The 20,808-nt window shown below is 47.6% G+C and overlaps 1 protein-coding gene across 32 annotated transcripts in view; it reads right to left on the bottom strand.

The window, feature by feature from the left end:
- Positions 1 to 9,907: 9,907 nt before the first annotated feature.
- The window catches only part of mpdz (multiple PDZ domain crumbs cell polarity complex component), a 44,753-nt gene continuing 33,852 nt past the window's right edge, over positions 9,908 to 20,808 (bottom strand). For 22 of the 32 annotated variants that reach the window (XM_078106262.1, XM_078106273.1, XM_078106285.1 and 19 more), the window contains 19 exons: positions 19,954 to 20,150; positions 19,737 to 19,828; positions 19,234 to 19,312; positions 18,847 to 18,915; positions 17,960 to 18,046; positions 17,810 to 17,884; positions 17,580 to 17,688; positions 17,347 to 17,492; positions 16,631 to 16,714; positions 15,456 to 15,649; positions 15,203 to 15,217; positions 13,421 to 13,568; positions 13,243 to 13,329; positions 13,052 to 13,148; positions 12,784 to 12,947; positions 11,958 to 12,056; positions 11,664 to 11,764; positions 11,418 to 11,541; positions 9,908 to 11,310 (listed from right to left, as the gene is read on the bottom strand). In XM_078106262.1, the coding sequence (XP_077962388.1) occupies positions 11,164 to 11,310; positions 11,418 to 11,541; positions 11,664 to 11,764; positions 11,958 to 12,056; positions 12,784 to 12,947; positions 13,052 to 13,148; positions 13,243 to 13,329; positions 13,421 to 13,568; positions 15,203 to 15,217; positions 15,456 to 15,649; positions 16,631 to 16,714; positions 17,347 to 17,492; positions 17,580 to 17,688; positions 17,810 to 17,884; positions 17,960 to 18,046; positions 18,847 to 18,915; positions 19,234 to 19,312; positions 19,737 to 19,828; positions 19,954 to 20,150 (2,114 nt within the window). In that variant the 3' untranslated portion in view covers positions 9,908 to 11,163. The remainder of the gene's footprint in view (positions 11,311 to 11,417; positions 11,542 to 11,663; positions 11,765 to 11,957; positions 12,057 to 12,783; positions 12,948 to 13,051; positions 13,149 to 13,242; positions 13,330 to 13,420; positions 13,569 to 15,202; positions 15,218 to 15,455; positions 15,650 to 16,630; positions 16,715 to 17,346; positions 17,493 to 17,579; positions 17,689 to 17,809; positions 17,885 to 17,959; positions 18,047 to 18,846; positions 18,916 to 19,233; positions 19,313 to 19,736; positions 19,829 to 19,953; positions 20,151 to 20,808) is intronic. The other 10 variants (XM_078106263.1, XM_078106266.1, XM_078106277.1 and 7 more) reach the window with 1 other exon arrangement.

Genomic DNA, 20,808 nt, shown 5'->3' with positions numbered 1-20,808 from the left:
TGCTAAAAGAAAGGACAAAACAGTCTCCTTGGCTTTGTAGAACGAAACTATTAATTCATGATAACTAATTAGCTGTTCATACAATTAATTCTCCCGTGCTGCACAGTGAGAGTAAATGAGTGACTGGTTCTGAAGTTATTTTCTTTGGAAAGCTCAAACTGGGGGAACCAGTTCTGCGAAAGGACCACCTCCAATCTCAACATGTTTGCCAGCTATTATCGTAGGTTCCCATTTATGCTGGAAACTAGGGTTTGTCCGACCAATTAGTCATCGTTAGTCACCGAGTGTCGCCTTGATGCCCGAGATCAGTGATTTTAACCTTCGCTCTACTTACAGTCAACAGTTTTGCGATATGGCATTTTGCATTAGCTGAACGAGGGAAGTAAAGGACAGCACACTGAATATTTGGACTGAGGATAAATAATGAGCAGTCGTACAGTAGCTCCAACTGTAAAAGTAGCTTTGACAATACATACGAGCCGCCCTGATCCGCTGGTTCTCTGTTTAGAATCGGTCTCGCTCCGCGGCCGCGTGCGATGGCTCCCTTCGCATCGGGCGCCTTTTTTTCCACAGCCCGGGTGAGCTTAAACAGCAGAATACATCAGCCATGAACCTTCAACGGATAGAGAGGAGACAACAAAACAAACCTCTATCCCATTTGATCCCCCCCCTCTTTTCACTCCCTTCTCTTTCTGTCCGGGCCAGGAAGCCTTTCTAAGTCTATATTCGGAATCAAAGGGACGTCTACAGAAGCCACTGACCAGGCCACAGCTTCTGAACTTTTGCTTCGAGTTCTGAAGACGAAATGCACATATCATGGCTGCTTTCAGGCGTACAGATGTGGTTTGTCTGTATTTAACATCACATGCAATCCAAAGTTTTGAGGTTTTGCTAGCATGGGCATGAGAAACCCACCTAGCAACATGGCAAACAGGCAACATGAAGCCTGAAAGGTCAAACGTCTTTTCATGTGTTTCCTAGCAACAAGATGACACTGTGATGGTTAAGGGAGCATAGCTCAGGCTCCTCCATCGTTGGGAAGCTGGCAGCTTGGGGTCAACAGTGAAGCATAACGGTTGTTTGAAACCACAGTGGTCCAAAAACACTTGATGTTGATCTGCTAGAAAGTAGCTCATATTTAAGTTCTTCCGCCAGCTGTTTTTCAGGATGTTATTTTGTAATCCTAACTGGTACATATTTGCATTTGTCCTTTTTCAATCCGAGAGGGACACACAATCTGAAGGGAACGACTGGAGTTAAGAGAAAGAAAACTGTCAAAGAGCATGTATGTCGTGTTTACTCCAAAGTATTGTTGTTATTCCTCGAGACTCACAAGGATTTATTTCCCCCCTTTGCCCTTCAAGTCTTGCCTTCTGTCTGTTATTTTCCGGCCATTCGTTCTATGAATTTGCTCCTCTGTCTTCACTACTGTACACAAGGGAATCCCAGCTCTCTTGTCACTGTGGGATTCCACTTTCCCCAATCGTTCTGTCCGTCCGCACCCCCTCATAAACTGTCATCCTTCCTGGGAAAGAGATGTGATCCTCTTGGGAAAGAACAAACAGCGCACTTCCCCACAAATGTCCCTCCAGAGAGAACACACTCCCATGGTCATTTCGTGGCACCATACTAGACTGTTGTCTGATGTCCGGCTTGGAAATGTGTTTTGTAATATCCTTGAAAAAAGAAAAACTTAAATTGGTTGGTAATCAAATATAAATTGAATAGTTCCAGTTTTAAGCACAGGCACTATTCGATCCTTCGGTAGGTTATCGAGACACATTCACATTTCACCCGTCTGTGGTTTCTATTGGTCGTTCAGTGTCCTACTGCTGGTTCTCCGTCTTCTAAGTGTTTCTATCTGATCACCGTGAGGCGCCTTTCAACGAACCCGGTTTGGTTCCCCGCTGACCAGGCTGTCCTCGTCGGTCCTTGTATCCCTAATGTGGAAACGTGTGGCACAAGTTGGGATCAACCACCAAGTTCTGGCCTTGACCCAAGGTCAAATACACTTTTTCCACCTGGTACCATTGATCAAGTTCAAACCTCAAACTGTGAGACGGAAAAAAAACCTCCTCCACATTGCAGCATTGGTATAACAGGACCTAGGACCTTTTCAGAGGTTAAGGACCTTCTAAAAGTTTGCAGGGATTAGGAGTAAAATCTGCTGTGGTTTCCTCGTAAAGCGCCCTACGTCAAAACCAACCATCAAACATGCTCATTTATTTTTTAATCCCTTAAACAAATCCCCACTTGTCATCTCCTTTACGAACACAAAGAACTGTGTAAATCTCCACCAGGTGTGCCTTTAACAGCCGCCGCTGTATTGTTTGAGTGAACTATCTTCTTTGACAATACACAGTAAACACAGGGTTGAATAAAAAGACAGAGCAGCAGCTGAAAGTGTTCAACAGTTAGCCGATCAAGTCGATGAAAGTGAGCAAACTAAGAGCAGCGAGTGAGGAATCAGCTGTCAATTAATGGCAGGATCAAAAATGCAACGTGAGGGACTGCAAGAGGTCCTTCAGCATACAGACAAAAACAAGCACCCAATTAACGCCGAGATCATTGTAATATCACATTAGATTTGGTACGGCTTCGTCTTATCTTTCTATTCTATCTTTCTAACGGACAACAGCCACAACACACACGGGTTTTCCTTGTAATCGATTTTGTCCTCCATCAAAATCATTCAGAAAGAACTGAACCATTTATATTGTGTCCAGGCTGAAGTTGTAGACACTCGGGATGAAAAAAAACAAAAACGTGTTCATCTTCCTTTGCTGCAGTTACGGTGTTGCTTTCCAGCAAACATTTAACCCAGACATTCACCCGCCAGGAAACCCACACGCTGAAATAACGCCGCGCTTTTGTCTTGACTTGTCTCTGATTACCCCAGCATTCGGCTTCCCAGCCCCCACGTACACACCCTGTGGGGGCAGCCACCTGTCTCTGCTGACTCCTGGGACGCCCCCTTGGCCCAACAGACAGCTCTTTGTGCTGGGGGAGGGGGGGGGGTGTAAAGCCTCTTAGCAGGCTGTTACTGATAGGCCCCCGCTGTCAGGGGGGGGGGAGGCCACGGCCGTGTAATACACTGGCATTGTTCTCTCTACTGTAGTATACTGTGGTATAGCTGTTAGTTATGATGCGGCTGTTTTCCTGTTTGTGAAAGTTCCTAGATGCGGGGGGGTCAACAGCGCGCCGCGGGAGTCAAGGGGGCCTCAGTGTTAAAGCGCAGTGTACGACTGCAGGCAGTATTTAATGGTTCTCCCTGCACAGATCATTATTTAAATCACCGGGCAGCACTCACTGGAGGCCTGTCTGCTCATGTAGTCAGATGGCTCGATACACACACACACACACGCACGCACACACACACACACACACACACACACGCGCACAGCTTCTCTGAGTGCTGCGACCACACAGGTGAGGATGTCGTGCTTGAGACAAATGAAGACCAATAATGGTGGTGAGAGCGCCTGGTTGTTTTCTTGGCCTTTTGAAACCGGATGCCTTCAGTCCCAAAGGGAAAACGTTGTGTGATTGCTGTCGGTGTTATAGAGATCCTGCAGATGACAACACAGTATGGTATCTTTTTGTCATTCGTGTATTGGGTTTGCTTGTGCTTCGTGTTCTGTGCTTCATTTAACTGTGACGGCAGATGACGCCGTGGACGCGTTGAAAGAGGAGGAGAGTGACACTACAAGGGTCCCGGTTGGGGCAGCTGCTGTTAGGCAGGTCGAAATCCTAATATTCTGCCTTAGAGGTCGGTCACCACGGCTCAAGACAGAACGCCTGCATGCTGAAGCTCCAATCTGTCATTGCATCAAATTGAAATGGAATATTTAGTTTTAAATGATTCATGGATCTTGGAAAAGAAATTCAGCATAGCATCGATTCCACAAGAGAGAGAACAGTAACTTGTTTTTCTTTGGGGAGGCTGACGTTCCATCTCCAGATTGCTACCTTTTTAAGCAAAGGAGATGTTTGTATTCAAGTTTTCTGGATGATTTGGTTTTTTTTACTAAAGGAGCACCAAACATTTCTCACATTTAGTTAGCGACTGAATGAATTCATAACTCAACACTCAGAGCGGCTGAATAAAAGGCAGGTTTCGAATGCTAATTGGATTAGAGTCAAATGGTTTGAAACTGAAGCGATCTTCTCTCATTCATCTAGTTTCCTTCTCCCTCAGAACACGATGCGTTCAGTTGAAATCGGTGCACGGTTTCTTCAAAGGGTAGAAAATGAAACCACGTCCATGACAATGCAACAGCCAACAGGGTGTATCTCCTCCAGAAGTGCGTCCATGTCCTTGGTGAAGTGGAACCTGTCAAGTCATGCGCAAGTGTCCTCTAATGACATCAAGTAAGTCAGCGAGGCCCTGCAGCCATGTCTGTTGGCTGCGACTGACAAGTCCAAGAATGACCTTTTGAAGTTTATTCACAGCCACTTTTCCTTCAATTGAAAACGTCACAGAAAGATCTGACAGGATTCATCAGGAGTTGGGAAAAAATGAATACATATGAAACGTTAGGATTGTTCCTGTCTTCCTTTTTGTCTGTGTGACAATAACTGCATAAATAAGCATATTGGTGGTTTTCGTGGATGACAAATTGCGCGTCAATTCACATTTACGTAAAGGAAAGTCTAGTGTTTCTTATCCTAAAGGAGCTAATGAGGCTGTCATTGAAGCTGGCATGATAAGCACATATCACGGGGGCCGACTTAAAGATTACCGGTGAGGAACCTCCCTAGGGAAAAATGACTCTTCGACCTCAGCTTCTGTGCCTATCGACAAGCGGAAATGTGCCCACCTCATCGCTTTCAAAACAACAGCACTGTGTCGGGCCCGATGTCTGTGTTTGTCGTGGAAGGCGTTAAATGAATCCTCCAAGCAAAGTAGCAATTAAGCAAAGTTAATCTGATTTCATTGTCAGAAACTATGATGCACGGTTACGCCTCTGTGGTTTTACTGGCCCGTAGGAATGTAATTGAACGTAGTTGCATATCAAGAGCGCATGAATCACTCTGGCTCCTCGCGAGTAGCATGTCAATGCAAGTTAGACGGAAAGTTTTTCCTTAAATCTGCATTGAGCGTAATGTCAGCTGACTACTTCAGACTAAAGAGCGGGCAGGAGAAACCGGTTTGTGTTCCCTCTGCGCCCCCGATTTTACGATGACTAAAGGACACAGTGACTGTTCTTTTAAAGGTTGGAGTCCACTCAGGAAGTACTAGGCGGCCTCTGGGATGTCTTGGAAAAGCAACACTCAAACAGGACCGAGTGACATGGACCGGATCACCTGGTCCAGGTTTCAAAGCAGCTGTGAGGTCTGCGTTCAGCATGTCGTGGTCTCTTTCAGAGGCACCCGGGAGTCCTCATGAATCAAGCAAGGGCCGCTGGAGTGCTGACACCCAGCATAGATAGATAGCAAGATATAAAGGAAAACCAGGTGGACCTCCATTGTGCTGCGTAACAAATGCTCTTTTAAATGAAATGTCACCACTTGATTCAAATGTCTTCCCCTGCGGGAACGTGACGGTTTGGTACACGGCGTCTTTTGCGATTTATTGCTCGGTATGAGAATGCAACCTTGCAGGAGTTTCCTCAAAATCCTAACACTGCAACTCACCAGTATGTGTTTGGCATCTTCAAACCATTACTGGAGCGCTATGCTAAACAGGTTACATTATGGGGAAGAAAATTACTTGAGGCCTCCAATGAAAATGTTGCCATCTAACTCTGCACAGGTGGAGTTTTATGACTTCATCAAGTCTTTATTACAGTGCAACAACACTAGGTTGAGGTGAGATAATGGTTATGTGATGCAAGTAGTGACTTGGTGAGATGCCGGATCAAAGCCGGCCTTAATCTCTCCGGGACGGCAAGTTTGAATATGGCATTTTACAGCTGCAGTTGAAGTACATCTCCAACACCGCACATTAAAATGCACAGCAATCGTCGACAAGTCTTAAATAAGGGTCGAAGCCTCGCGAATGTGGGATGGATAACAGGCTCTAAAAATGCTACCCTCAGTATAAAAATAAAAGAGCTTAGCATGAATCAAAAGTTAGACATTCACGTCGAGGCCTGAACAAGTACCAATTTTACGACACGTCTTTTTATGGCACGTCATCTAATTTGACACTTCAATTTAATGGCGCGGGCTGGTTTGCCGAGCGCAGAGAGAAAATGGGCTCGAATAACACCGAGGGCCGGAGGCGCAAATGGCCTTTCAGCGCTTGCTCATTTTTCCATCCAGCCCTAAAATCAATAAGATGCCTTTTGTTTTTTTACACCAACACGGGCTTGCGGTCAATAACACAGACCATTAACACATGTGGAACAAGCACATTGTGGTGGGTTTAACAGACCTTTTTCCTACAGTTACAGTACTGTGTTTTTCAGCCTCTAGTGGGATGGCTCGCAGCTTGTTGGTTCATGCTCCTCAGAGAATGAGGCCTTCCGATTTTTGTTATAGCTATTGGAAGGATCTGGTAACGACATCATCGTCTCCGAATGACTGAAGTGATCCCTTGACTATGAAGTGGTCCACCTGTACCCTTGACTGTGGCCAATCAAATAAGCGCAAAACGGACAGGAATGTTCAGTTAAATTAGTTATCCGTATTAGGATGAGGTAACAGTACTTTGCATTCATCATCGGATCTCACGGCGTCCTTTGTATTTAACGGCTTTCTGTCCATGCGATAGCTGGTTTCACATGTAGCTCAGGCTCTCACGGGCGAACAAAGGGGATTCTTCACCCCTCGGTTCCGCGATCATTTCGAAAGGGGGTTACGTCACCGCATTACTACACACACAGCACATAAAAGGATGATTACACAATCTGATCTGCCTTATCGGGCCTGCACCCCCCCGGTGATGTCATTTTGAAGCTGTAGCAGAAATGCAAACATACAAAGAGAAGACTCTCAAAAGTGTGTTTAAGGCCAAGCGGTGGCCTCATGGCAAAGCGGCTTCCCTGTTATCAGAGACAGAGTGCGGTTTACAGACGGGTCATTTAAAACCGTCTCGTGTGCCATGTTGTCGAGAGTCTGAGCTGAGTAGACTTGTGGGTGTTTGCCGACATGTAATAACGGCAGTTTTAAGGGGCTAAACATGCGTCACTGTTTGATGTTCCCTCATTGAACATGTGTTCTGTGTTCTGTGCAAACACCAGCCTCAGCCCTCACACCCAGCTGTGTGCAAACACGCCAAAGGTGAGGAGGAAATCCGATCTGGCATGATGTCACCTTTGGTTCACTCCCGGCTATATTTCAACAGGAGTGCGTGCCGAGCTGTCGCTGCCCCTGTGAGCAATTTAAATCCTGCTGGTTTGAGCATAATTTCAGGTTTATGTAGCCAAACGGGAGGTGTTTGTTTGTTTGTAGCTGGACCGTGCGAACAGAAAGACTAAATGTTGGGAGGATTCTGTGGCATTTTCTTTTTTTTCTCTGGAGACCAGACACAGGAGTGAGATATGTAAAACTCGAGCAAACAAATGAAAATCCTGCAGGGCTGGATCACATTTGTCATGCAAAGGCCCCCTTTTCATTCTCCTGGCAATGATATTCATTCGTAGTTTGAGTTGTAAGACTTATCTGCCTCTTATTGTTTGGACTCATCTCCCCTTGTCTGTGGTTGATAAACGAATCATTAATCCTACTCCAATAAAGTTAAGTCATAAGTCTTCTCTCGGAGGGAAAAAAGGCTGACATGTTTGTAACCTGTGGATAGATTCTCTCGTCGACACAATCTCCACCCAATTAGTCAGGCAGTCACACCACTGTATTTGGAGGAGGGATTGTTAAGGAGCCAGTAGTGCACGCCGACTCAAACAATGCAGAGGACTGTGTGCGTCTCTGATGCGCTAATCTTTTTTGACAGCTAATAATTATAAACTGGAGGAAACCGATTCACGGAGCAGAGGGGTCAAAAGTTTGCCTCAGTTTGCTTTTCTTCTAATACTGGTGAAGGGAAAGTGTTGTCTTGTCTTGTCTGTACATCAAGCAGCAATTTTACACCACTGCCGCAGTGGAAATTGAATCACGCCTGCTGGTTTGTCCATGCAAGTTGGCGTCATTGTTGAGGGCAGGCCTTTGAAAAGTGATCTCCTGGCCCTGGAGGTCACTGTGTCTAATTTCTAATTATGTTTTCCTTGACGTCTGAGCCGGATCGGGTAGCGTCGGGAGATGAATGATGTTGTCCAGCCAAGCGTGTGTGCGCTCAAACTGGCGTGTGCTCTTTGTGACACATGTGGATGTGTCCTATCCTTAGTTACACAAACAATTACAAAGGAAGCACTCGCTCTCCTCAGCGTGTCACCTGTCCAGGTTCCTCTGCGAGACTGAAGGTACAAGACTGCTGGCAAAAACCCAAAGATGTTCAGCAGGTAGACTGTCTGCAGTGTTCGCAGTTTCAGTGGGACGCCAGTGACCTTTTTTACGCGCTGTTGCTCTTGGTACGTCCAGTAGTGAGCGAGATATTTCAGCTGACCGGCTGACAGACGTTGCCCTCCTTAGGCCCGTGCTGCCAGGATTTTTAGAAATGTAGTCCGTCATAACGCGACAGAATCTTTCTGTCAGGTCCATTCTTGTCACTCCGGGGACTCATTCAAAACTCCTTTTAGCTGTTGTGATGGCATCCCTCTTGGCGTGTTTGCTGAGTCATCATGGCCCATTCATCCACTAGGTTTCTGCCTGCTTAACCTCTTCATAGCCAGTGTGGAGCCAGCATGAATCACTATGAGTCCAAGCGGCGAAATGTTTGAATGGGCAGCGACAAACTTATCTCACTGCATCTAAAGCTGTGGGGTGAGACGCTTTAGTAGCAGGGGGGAAGAGGGGGGGAGAGGGGGGGGGGGGGGGCACCGAGCCGGACATAAAAAACTGAATGAAAGTGTCTTTGTTACAGCTTGCTCGTGAGAACAACAAAGAAGTCTTCTTCATGGTAAGATCCCATGAAAATGTTGATAGAGGCCTGATTGACACCTCGATAATGCAGTCTTTAGCTTTGGCGCCGCCTGACGCGGATCTTTACACCCTGAGCCCACATTCGAGCCAAGCGTGACGCGGCGGTAACACCCGATCCCACATCTGAAAGGCCTGTGTGGACATGTCTCGTGTGTAAAACCAACAAGCGTCTGCTGAACCCGGGGTGGGGAGGGAGGGGGGGGGGGGGGCGTGCTAACCTCTGAACCCCACAGGGGACCATTAAAACAAAACAACAGGTGCCTGTGGAGAGCTCAGCTGCCGGGTTGCACGGTGGCAGCAGCCGGGCTCGCGGTTTAGACAGCGGCAGCTGCCGGCCACTGTGTCGAGGCTCAACTGCTGGGGGGGGGGGGGGGGGGTCAGGGGGGTGAAGGAGTCACCGAACAGTCGAGCGGATGGACTTTAGACTTGTACAGCCCACTGAAACCCGAAAAAACCCCAGTCACAGAGGACCAAAACCACCAGACATGGCGGCTGGGGAGCGGCTGTGCCTGTCAGTGTAGTCAGATGGGGTGCCATGTTTGAATAGATCTCTCTCTCTCGCTATCCAGCTTTATTGAAGTCTCAAGTGAGAACAGAAAGTCCATTCAAGCAAGTCCACGTGCTGTCGCACATGGCCATATTATTCCATATCTATGAATCTTGTGCATCACATGCATTCAACTCTGACGAGTTTTAGCTTTTCTTCAAACCGTTTGCCTTTCATTCGAATGCGACCAGCTGGTTCTGTCTCCTGGATGGGAAATAAATCCATGTGATGTATCCTCTAAGTATTTAGCAACTAGCAGTTGGAGCTGATGCTCTTGGGAAGTTGCCCTGTGTTTCATTTTAGTATCGGCCGATATTAAACAAGCTTGCTTTCTGTTTTTTAAATTGTGTTTGGGTGAAAAAACACACGAAGACAAAGTGGAACAGATGACTTAATCCAAAGGTCACTTTTATTTAATTCAGTGTGAACAAATTCAATACTGTCACATTTCCAACTTTCGGATAAACTAGATCACACGACACAAGCCTAATGACTTCAGGAACTACACACTACATGACTTATACAGTATACAGGGTATACAGTAAGGTCCATTATATAGTCATTTGACAAATTAAACATGTCCACTCCCTAGATAGCAGGTTATTGTATTTGCTCTTTCATCTAGGGAAAATGCATTAATACTTCAAACGAAAATTGAAAATACTGAGATAATACCTTGTATATTGGCTTTAGCAGCACGATATTTCAGTGAGCAAGTCATACATATTCCTCATCTTGTCAAATGTGCACTTAACCCAGACTTCTTAAGGATTTCACCTCTTTCTGTATATATTTACGGTATGAGACTTCTAGCCATTAGCACTTCATAAAAACGCTCCATTGGCCATTTTTCTACAACCAGTTACAGCAGCAGCAGCATCAGCCTTTCATGAAATCAGTGAGCGTGAGCAGTGCAATGTAAAAGACAAATAATGCTGTTATCAGCTAATACAGCCGTTGGCTAGATTCTGATTATCTGTTAATGACTTCACAGGCGTTTCATGCTCTTAATTTAGTGTAAGGGGACTCCTTGTAAGTAGTTGACTGTTTCAAAACCTTGAAGAATCTGCTCCTCCTCCTAGAAATATTCCGATTTTGCACTTGTGTAAAATAATGATCTCACAAGCAAGGGAACCGCTAAATACCCCTTTGTCAAGTGAATACTTTGGATCCAGATCCACGGAATGTAACTGAACGGGGCTATAATTCGAATACTATTCATCACATGTTTGAGATATATACAACTAGTTAAAACACTGTATGGCAAACTATTTCTAAATGTATGTATGTATTTTACATACTATTTGGGCTGGATCTTTCAGTGATAAAAGCAATTTTATTATGAGACGTGCATAAATCTTACGTGGATCACAGTGTTCAAAGCTACATTAAGCTCCTTCATGAATGAATTTCAGTGTGCATATTTTCACAGATGAACATCTGGTCATTTTAGCAGAGCAATCCAGTGGTGAAACAGTTGCCGGTTTGAGTTCTTCTCCACCTAGACGTGATGACGTCACACCGGCGAGGTGTGTCGCTCCATTAAAGTTTCGCTCTCTATTGATGTGGATGAACATTGGGTGTGGATTAAAAGTGTAAGAACAGGCGTGTTTGCGGGTTATTGCACATGTGTGTGTTTATGATAGCACAGTGAGAGTGACGGTGCCTTTGGTCCTCTTCAGGATGCCAACGGCTTCTTCGTGAGTGACGCCCTCCAGAGTCTGCCCGTTAACGGCCATTATCTGGTCTCCTCGCTTCAGGCGGCCGTCCTCCGCTGCTGCACCCTGAGCGTGCGCACGTACACACAGGGGGACTTTTTAAGCTTAATCACACACACACAAATGCTTCTTCAATCCTGCTCAATATATAAAGAAAGAAATGTGAGGCGTACCTTTCCAAAAACAGTTTTAACGTAGATCGGCAGGTCCCCATGGGGGCTGCCGTAGCCTCCCACTATGCTGAAACCCAGTCCGTCTGGTCCTCTTTCCAGATTGATGGTCTTATACTGAGGTGGGCTGATGGAAAGACAGAGACATAGGGGCTACCCTGACTACATTCGCTTCAAATCATTTGAATGACATTTTCGTGGTGAAACGGGTGTCCCGACACGTTAAAATGTCTAATAAACAGTTCATACCCGAGGTCATCCTGGAAGATGCAGCTGGGCGTGAGACCTGCAGCCGCCTGCTCCTGCGGGGGACCCGTCACGGTGGTGTCCCCGCCCGCTACCACCTGCAGGTGCACAAGAGACCACACAGACACACACAGACACACGGTTTTATGGTGCGGGAGACTTGCAACACAAATGCCAATATGGTGGTAGTTTTATGGAACTTCAAAGTCTGCCGCAAGTCTTGTACATAGATGAATTACATTATCTCATTAGAACAGAGAGGTGTGTGTGTGTGTGTGTGTGATTGGAGACCTGCAGCTGTATTGTGCCTGTGGCGTTCTTGAGCAGAGTGACCGCCTGCGAGTGGGTCATGCCTTCCGCAGAGGTTCCACAGATACTGACAATGCGGTCCCCGATCTGGAAAAGTGATATTTCAGTAAAATACACAAAAGGACACATGAGAGAAAAAACACTTTGGGCCATTAAGCAGTGAAGTAAGCACGTCACTGTTTGGGTTGCAACAATTCAAATGTAACAAAAGGTGTCTCTCTCTCTCAAGTGTTCCCCCAGGTCCCCAAATCAAGAATGCATATGCGAGTATCACCAGCGAGGTGCTTTTTTGAGAAGCGTAAAACGGGTGCTCTTCACAAAGGTCTAACGATAACTCTGCACGATAACCGGGTGCGGCCAATACTTTTTTGAAAATTCAATTCACCATGCCATACAAAAGCCAGTGTTCGGCTGAGTAATTTCATTATGCGGCGTTCTCATCTCTCATTCTGGCTGAGGAGGAGAAAGCACCATGAATATACTATTCAATATTTCCCCTCCATTCATTTCAATGAGCCCTTCTGTAGGCGTCGTGGTTTGAATGCAGGAGTGGGAGATTTATTATCCGAGTTAGCAATAGCTATTGTCCTCCGGCGGCCTGTGTGACACAGAGTCACAATTGTCAGCCTCTCTGCCATTTGACTCCTAAGGGCCCTTGACCTTTAGGAGTCACAAACTAGGAGGAAAGTGAGTGGGGATGCGATCGCTGTACATAATTCACATTCATGTTGAACCCCACACAAGAGCGGACTGGCATGCGAGCTCCGCTGGAAGCCGAACAAAGGTCACCGAGAGGAGGGCGTAAATGTCGCACCTTGAGCTTCTGCGTCTGAGCAGCCAGGCCGATGGGATTCATCATGGCGATAAAGATGGGGATGTCCCCCAGGGGGCTTCCCACGCCCCCCGCTATGCTGACACCCAGAGAATCGCTGGGACCTTTGATGAACTCCACTGTTCTGGTTTCCTGGTACTCCGGAGCTGTGAGAAAGCGTAAACAGGCGAAATGTTTGCGACGCCGCGCCCGCAGTTTATTTTTCTTTCCATGGCCGCTGAGAAGGAATAGGACTTAAGAGGATACTTACGCTCTGGACTCCGACTCAATTTGTCATGGTCACCGGGAAGGTTCCCAGAGTCGGAGCATGACACAGAGGGCCCCTTGGGGCTGCCGCTTTCACTCATCTGAAACGCAGATATTCAGCTACGTTGCTTCCTTCGTTTCGTTTTAAAAAAACAACAAATTATCCCGAAAAAATCCCACGTGAAAACACAGTACCTGACTGCTTTGAGACAGCCGTCTCTCTGAGTGGAAGGGGCCCGCCTTAAACCTCCCCACATCCATGTTTATTGGCCCCACAGAGCACTGCAACACAAGGCACAGTTTTTTGAGAGCCGTTATCCAGCACAGTTTGGATGGGGGGAGGGTGGGGGGGGGGGGGGGGGTCGCTCACTACCTTGAGTAGTGCAGCCACGGCCTCCTGAGTGGTGGTCCGGACGTCCTCGCCGTTGACGGACATGATCTGGTCGCCCTGCATCAGGCGGCCGTCTGTGTCCACCAAACCCCCCCTCACGATGTCGGACACGAACACTCCCGTGTCGTTCCTGGCGAGAGACGGACACGGCGGTGAGGCGGCGCGCACTGGAAGAGGGCTGCACCGTGTCGCACCGCTGACTCTGGTTGAGCATGTGATGGATTATACACCATTAATCCGGCAATTCCACATGTCCCCCCCGTGGGTCTTTGTACAAACGTGGCTTACGCGCTTGGGAAGCAGCGGACTGCTGGTGAGACGGAATATTTAACAGGAAAGGGTGTGTTTCATGGCCCCCCCATCTATTTTCCATTACGAATCCTGCATAACGCTGACATGTTGCAGTCAGCCACAACAAGTGAGAAGCCGCCAAATGTGCTTTAATGATTAGTTCTCTACTTTCCTCTTATACATGTATTAGTTATAGCTTCTAGTAATCTGCCTTCACCAATGATATACTGAGGATTTTGTTAAGCCCTCTTGACACACGTGTCAAGGCGCTTGCTTAATTGACTGACAGTCATCTGATGACCATCTGTTTTCCTTTCACCCCTGCCAACAAAAGGGGGGCATAAAGGGGGGGGTGGTAACCAGAGTCCAGTCGGGTTTGTGTCAGGAAAATACATATCGCTCTTGATTGCCTAAAGCCAAAGCCCGATATGGTCACAGCCTTCTTGCTTTCTCTGAGCATTAAGTTAACATGAGGATTGCTCGTGCCCCCCCCCCCCCCCCCCCCCCCCAAAAAAAGAGGACATTGCTACTGTTGTCTTTGCATATCACAAGTACAAATCTCCACGTGGCTGAAACGCACACAAGCTGTGAAGCAAAGCAACATGATCGTGCAGCGCTCAGCACCAGAGACAGTTGGCTGTCACCTCCCCTCACCACTAACCGCTTGCTTGCACTTTCCATTTCAGCAGAGAGTTTTAGGCGGCTACGTCGTTGCCTTTTCCATACTGTTGAGCATGTTTTTTTGTTTTTTTCCTCCTCTGGAGTAAAACCACTGTGACAGAGGCAAAGATTTACATTTAAAAGTCGATACACCTGCTGCTGTCCGAGCTGTTCAACCCATGACCCCGACTTGGCCCTTTTCACCGTGGACTTGGGACGAATCCAGATTAAATCCACTCACACGCACGCACACATATAACCATCAGCGCCTATGCATGTGTGGTCTCGATAAGCCGTTCCTAAGTGTTATCCCAGGGGCGAGATCAATCAGCACACACCCGTCATGAGCTTTAACCCACGAATGACAGCGCGAGAAGAGGAGCCTCGGTGGAGGGTTGTGTCGAAGAAGGTTTCCAATTTGCCCGTCTTCAGTAAATCTTACTCCCCGGCTTTAATGGGAGCAGAAGTAGGAACATTCTCAGATGTAACCGCGGGTTGTTTACGGCCCTGTCTCACCCCATGATCCCCACCGGTGCCACTGAAACAGATCCCGAGGCTAATAAGAAGCTTTGCATGTCGGCGTTGGAGTTATCGTTACAGATATTTAAAGGGTTGGAAAAATGATGCGGAGATCCACCGCGGCTGCTCGCATTTCTGCAATGTTTGATAAATCCCACAGACCCATAACCATGAAGTGGGATTGAAAAACAGTATGGTTTACAATGCATTAGCAGATCTAAAAGTCCTGGTGTGTTTGTGTACGTACGAGATCTGTCTCTACACTACACACTTTCTAAACAGTTTCTTTTTTACCTCTCGTCCCGTGATCTGCATTAAAAAAGAAAGTTCAAACAGTTAATATTACTTGCTGATTATGTTCAATATATCCCCAATGCCATTCTAAAATACATAAATAATCTATATAGTTGTAGTGCAACATTTTCTGAATTTGATATTAGAGTCACATCCAAATGTCCAGCATTCTGACACTTACTGGTCCACTCAGGTCTCATCGATTAAAGTAGCACTGGCCAAGCGGTGGAGCTAATAACACATATGTATTCACCTCCTCCCGACAATGCTCAGGCCCAAGCCCTGGCCGGGCTTCTTGTGGAGCTCCACGGTGAAGGAGTCCCACAGGTCCTCCTCCTTGTACTGGGCCTCGTCCCTGTAGACCGCCAGCCGGACCCTGTGCGGGGTCTGCCGCAGCACGTTGATGGCCTCGTCGTGGCTGGCTGCACGCAGGTCGATGCCGTTCACCTGTGACCAGACGAAAGGAGGTCTGAGTGTCGGTCACATGTAAACGACGGAGACCCTTTGATACAAAGCGTTTTGCAGTGCTGACGGAAAGACAGAACGCTCCCAAAAGGCGCTGAGTTTGCATGTGTTCTTTGGCCAGCTGAGCTGTCGGAACACTGGATCACAATATGAAAATGCTGCGACACATTCAACTTAAGTGGGAGCCGTCTGGGAAACGTCTGGGAAAATCTGAAGTGCTCAGTTTTTGTGTCCAGCTTATTTAACCACATTAAGGGGGGGAAATACCCCATTAGCCCTCGCCATGGACAGGCAAAAGAATATTTTTCCCATAGCAGCTAATGGCTTCGCAGTGGACTGGGAAGCCACTTTTTTTTTCTTCTTTTTACTTTTCCACTCTGACCGTGTTTTCTAAACACAACCGCTTGGCTCTCGGACAGAAGCGAATAGCGCGGCGGGGGGGGGGGATTGGATTGGGGGGAGGGGGGCAATTAAGTCGTTAAGTGTGTGTCTATACGTGCGTGTATGCATGTGTGCTCTTTTCAAATGAAGGTCTACTGATTGAGCCACCATAACAAAAAACCTCCCGGGCTTCACCCCCGCCCTCCCTCTGTGACAAAGCAGGTCGAACGCAGGGCAAATCCAAGTTGAGCAGGGATGCTTGTCTTGTCTCTCCATGTAACACACACACACACACACACACACCCTCGTACGAGCTGGTACTTCCCTCTGAATTTTTACTGAATCATTCTTCAGTCCTCAAACAACTCATGACTTCGTTTGGGTGCGAATCCGATTCCTTTGGTCGCAGCTTTTATATACATTTGAGATGTGCACTATTTGATCCCCGAGTGAAATTGGGAACCTTCGCTCTCGCGTTGCAGATCCACGAGCTGCCGCGTCTCGAGTTATTGAAATGCGCTATGCCTTTTTTTTTTTTTTTTAAACTAGGTCGTATGTGACGCTCATTATACGGCACTGCACCTCCAGGATTTGGTCTCCGGCCCAGAGCCTGCCGTCTTTTGAGGCTGCTCCCTCTTCATAGACTTCATGGATAATGATGGCCCCCTGGCGTGAGAGGGGAAAAAGAGAGCGCAAATGAGTACAGACCAGGAGAAGGAGTCCTGATTCATCTGGAGTTAATCTGTGTGTGCGTGTATATGAGAGTCAATAAGCAGGAAAGTCGACCATGTGAGCACAGAGAAAGATTTGACACACTCGAATAACTTGACAGCAGACAGTCCTTGTTTTGAATTATGACTCCGAAGGGACATGTTCCTGACTCAGAGTGTTCTCTCTGCGTTCCGGTGTGTGTGTGTGTGTGTGTGTGTGTCATTTGGGGTTCAGAGGTTACATTCCAGGGCTGGATATTGTCTGCTGCGGCCGAGGCCAGACAAAGAGCTGCTCCCCCGAGCCTGACTGAGCAGACAGAATAGACGGGCCGAGGTGCGGACGAGGAGGAAGGCCGCGACAACATCGTTTTCGTGCATTCCTGAGCCGCCGGGGGCTATTTTGAACCCGGGTAATACACCACAAGCAAAGGTTCTAAGTGGGCGGTAACCCGAAAATGGTTATTTAAGAAAAGATTGTAGACTGTGAAAAGTGCAAATAAGTATATATCCACCATATCTGTGTTAGAAAATCAAGTCACTTGTTTGTGTTTGTTTGTGGTGAAAAATGGTCTGTTTCATGTCACCTACCAGCAAGGTGTCGCAGCCTCCCACGATGCTCAGGCCCAGGCCCGTTCGGCCCTTGGAGATGTCAATGGTGGTCTCACAGCCGGGGATGATGGGACAGGTCGTCGGGTCACAGGCCAGAGTGGGAGGGGTGGAAGAGCGACTCTGAACTACAATAGAGGGAGGACGTGTTAAGTCTGTTGGTCCATTATCGATCTCACTAAACGGGACGTCCGACTTCTCAACGCCCGACTCACCGGTGTCGGCTTCCGGCTGCGGTTGACCCGGGGTGCTCGCTGTGTCACTGGGCATGCTGGGTAAGCTTACATATAAATCCACCGCGCTCTCCCCGTCCTGGCAGGTGGACTGGAGCAAAGAGAAGGAAGGAAGGATTTGTATTGATGGGTCGCTTCTCCTACGGAGAAGGAAACTTGTCTGTATAGGTAACATGAGATGACGATGGACAGTTTATTTCCAGCCACACTACCTTTTCCACAGTGTAGCCCGGCAGTAAATCGCCATTCACAGCTGGGAGTTTGTCCGCTGCTTTTAAACAGCCCTCCTGTGAGAAGCAGATCCCAGTGATGATTGGAGAGAACCTGCGTGGTGCACACAAACCATCGACCGTAACACATACCTGGCCTTCCACCGCTGACGCACTCTGACGTGCGTCGCCGCTGTCGGGGTTTCCCTCCACATATGTGCCGCCGATCACCCCGTCCTCCTGTGGGGGAGAGACAATAGTGCGTAACTAGGATTCTTCAACTGATAGCATCACCTGTAGTACATCAACAGCAAGAATGCAGGCCGGCACGCGGCTGTGACGCTAACTGCTAAGCAGCTGCACAGCTAACCGAAAACAAGCATCACTGACATCACCACAATATCTCCAGAAGGACAATTAGTCACAGCTTTGCCTGTACATCCTTCACACTGCTGATGGCGTGTTCCCCCGGCGGGGGTCTCTGTGTGTTGGTGTCGACGAGCGGCCCAGATGCTGTCGCGTCATTCCCCGGGGGCCCGACGGGGGCATCTGGATAGTCGCACACCGGGGCTCCTCGTCACACACCAGCGCAAAGACGCCCCTCTCCCCGACCGGGTCTAATGCTCGACAAGTAGATGTACTTAATGTCCATGATGTAGTACGATTAGTCCAATATATATTTGTCGATATCAGTTGACCGTACGGAAGACAGACCCAGACACAAACATGTGGAATCATCCACAGACTTCCCTGTAAGCAGTTTTCTGTGGGAACGGCTCTGCTACCATTCATGTGTTGTTTGGTTTATTCCCCCTTTTTATTTGACGAACTGTCTCCCTCCTCTTTGCCGGCAGCCTGTCAGACTCGACTGCTCCTGTATGCTCCCCTTCTCTGTCATACCCCATTGGGCTTTATCTGTGTACATCCTCCCTCATTATAGCATTGCTTCCTCTCTATTTTGTCTTTATTTTGGTTTTTCAGAAAGACAGGATTGTCCAATGTGTTGTGTGTGTGTGGGGGGGTTGTTCAGTGTATCTCACCTCCAGCTCCATGCTGTGATGCACATGTTTTGAAGCATCGGCATCACCATTAGCAGCAGTGGTTTCCAGCTGTGACGAGAAGGGCAGCAGTTCATAAAAGTGAAGCGTGTGTTTGGGTCTGCTGGCCAGGGAACACGTGTGTACGTGGTTTTTACATTTTCCCTGGGCGTTAGACACATGGCAACACCGGGACCACACAAACACACTTATAGGAGTAAGAACATGCATGAAGACACTGTCAATTACACAAGGCACAAGGGTAAGTAATTGTAATGGCTTGTGGTTTGAGTTCTATCGCTTGTTATGCAGACGGGACTTCGCACTCTAACATCTCCAAAATCATTGTCCTGCCGCGGCGTTTTCTGAATGTGTGCTGCCATGAGTCACCTCGGTGTGCGGCTCCACTGTGTCTCCCTCGGGTTCTCTCACAGGTCCCACCGCCATCTGGTCCAGCGCCTCCGTGTTCCTGTTCCAAAGAGTCGGGACTGGCGTAAACCACGCGGGATGATCACAGTGTGTCATTCAGGGGTCGGGAAAGGGATGCGTAACTATATACACTAAATAAATCACTTGTGGGAAACATCGTTTTAGCAAATATATATATATATATATATATATATATATATATTATATTACTTCTTCCCTTTTTTTAAATGTGCACAGGGTTAGCTGTGTTAGATGTTTGGCATCTTAAAATAATGATCCTAACTCTCATCACTGAATTGCACATTAGTGTTGAATTACAATAGCTCCCTCTATTGGATTTTGAACCAAATTGCAATAGAATTGAAGATTTCTCACCATAAGACGTCTGGCAGTGCAATGAAGTGACTGTTGCCATGGTAATGTATTCATAGTGGTTGAAATAGGAATAAAATGGGTTTGAATACCTGACAAAGATGATTTTGACTTGCGATGGGGAGCTTTTGATGATGGAGGAAGCGTTCTGGTGGCTGTGGCCATAAAGCACTTGCCCACTGATCTGACGTGACACCCAAAACATACCAGTTACAGACACATGCGGCAAAACATCAGAAGTGTGTGTACGTTCTGGAATAGATCATATATGTTCGAGGGGTGAGACCCACCATCGACACAGCAACTCACCTCCAGCAGCTCGTCCCCGACTACCATGCGCCCGTCCCGGCCGGCCGCCCCGTTGGGGTCAATCCCCACCACGAAGACGCTCATCCGAGAGCGGTCCCTGTTCCCTGCCAGGCTGAGGCCCAGGCCTGTCTTGCCCTTCTCCAGCTCAATCATGTGTAGGACTCCCGGGAGGCTGCCGTAGCGCTGGATTATGTTCTCTGAAAGAGAGAGGAGGTCAAGTCCAAGTAGCGGACACATGTAAGCTGGCAATCCGGCGGAATTGGTCCAGATTCGTTTTTCGAGCACTAACTTCCATGTCGGTGTGAGTCGGAAAGAGAGGTGTGTGTGTCTGTGTTTGGATTGATTTTCTTGTTTAAAAAAGTTTAAAATGTCACACTGCTTAGTTTCTATCTCTTTGTCTCAATCGTGTCTCTATTGTTACCCCCACTGACCCTTTCTCTCTCTCTCTCTCTCTCTCTCTCTCTCTCTCTCTCTCTCTCTCTCCACCTCTCCTGTCTCTGGTGTGTGAGATAGCCGCTGTTCAGACCGATGGGATCCTGTTGTTCTGGGCGCCCTGCCACTGTTGGACCATCAGTCCTGTACTTATCTCCACAACTCACCTCCCCGGGCCCCACCTCATCAATCGTATCCCCGCAGGATGGGAACACACACACACACACACACACACACACACACACACACACATTCACCACAGTCCCAGGTGTTCAGAGGCTGGAAGTGTGTCCTTTATGCTGGTTGTTGAATGGGACTGACTGTGTGACCTCATCCTCCTTCATCCTGCAGTTGACATTTGAGTGTCTGTGTCATGCTAATGAGTCCTTCAGCTTTCGCCGAAGTACAAGCACCTCGAGCACC

The sequence above is a fragment of the Gasterosteus aculeatus genome, chromosome 7 (genome assembly GCF_964276395.1).
Source record: "Gasterosteus aculeatus chromosome 7, fGasAcu3.hap1.1, whole genome shotgun sequence".
NCBI classification, from domain to species: Eukaryota; Metazoa; Chordata; class Actinopteri; order Perciformes; family Gasterosteidae; genus Gasterosteus; species Gasterosteus aculeatus.
Note: the sequence above shows the minus strand (reverse complement) of the source record. Positions and strands in the feature narration are given on the sequence as shown.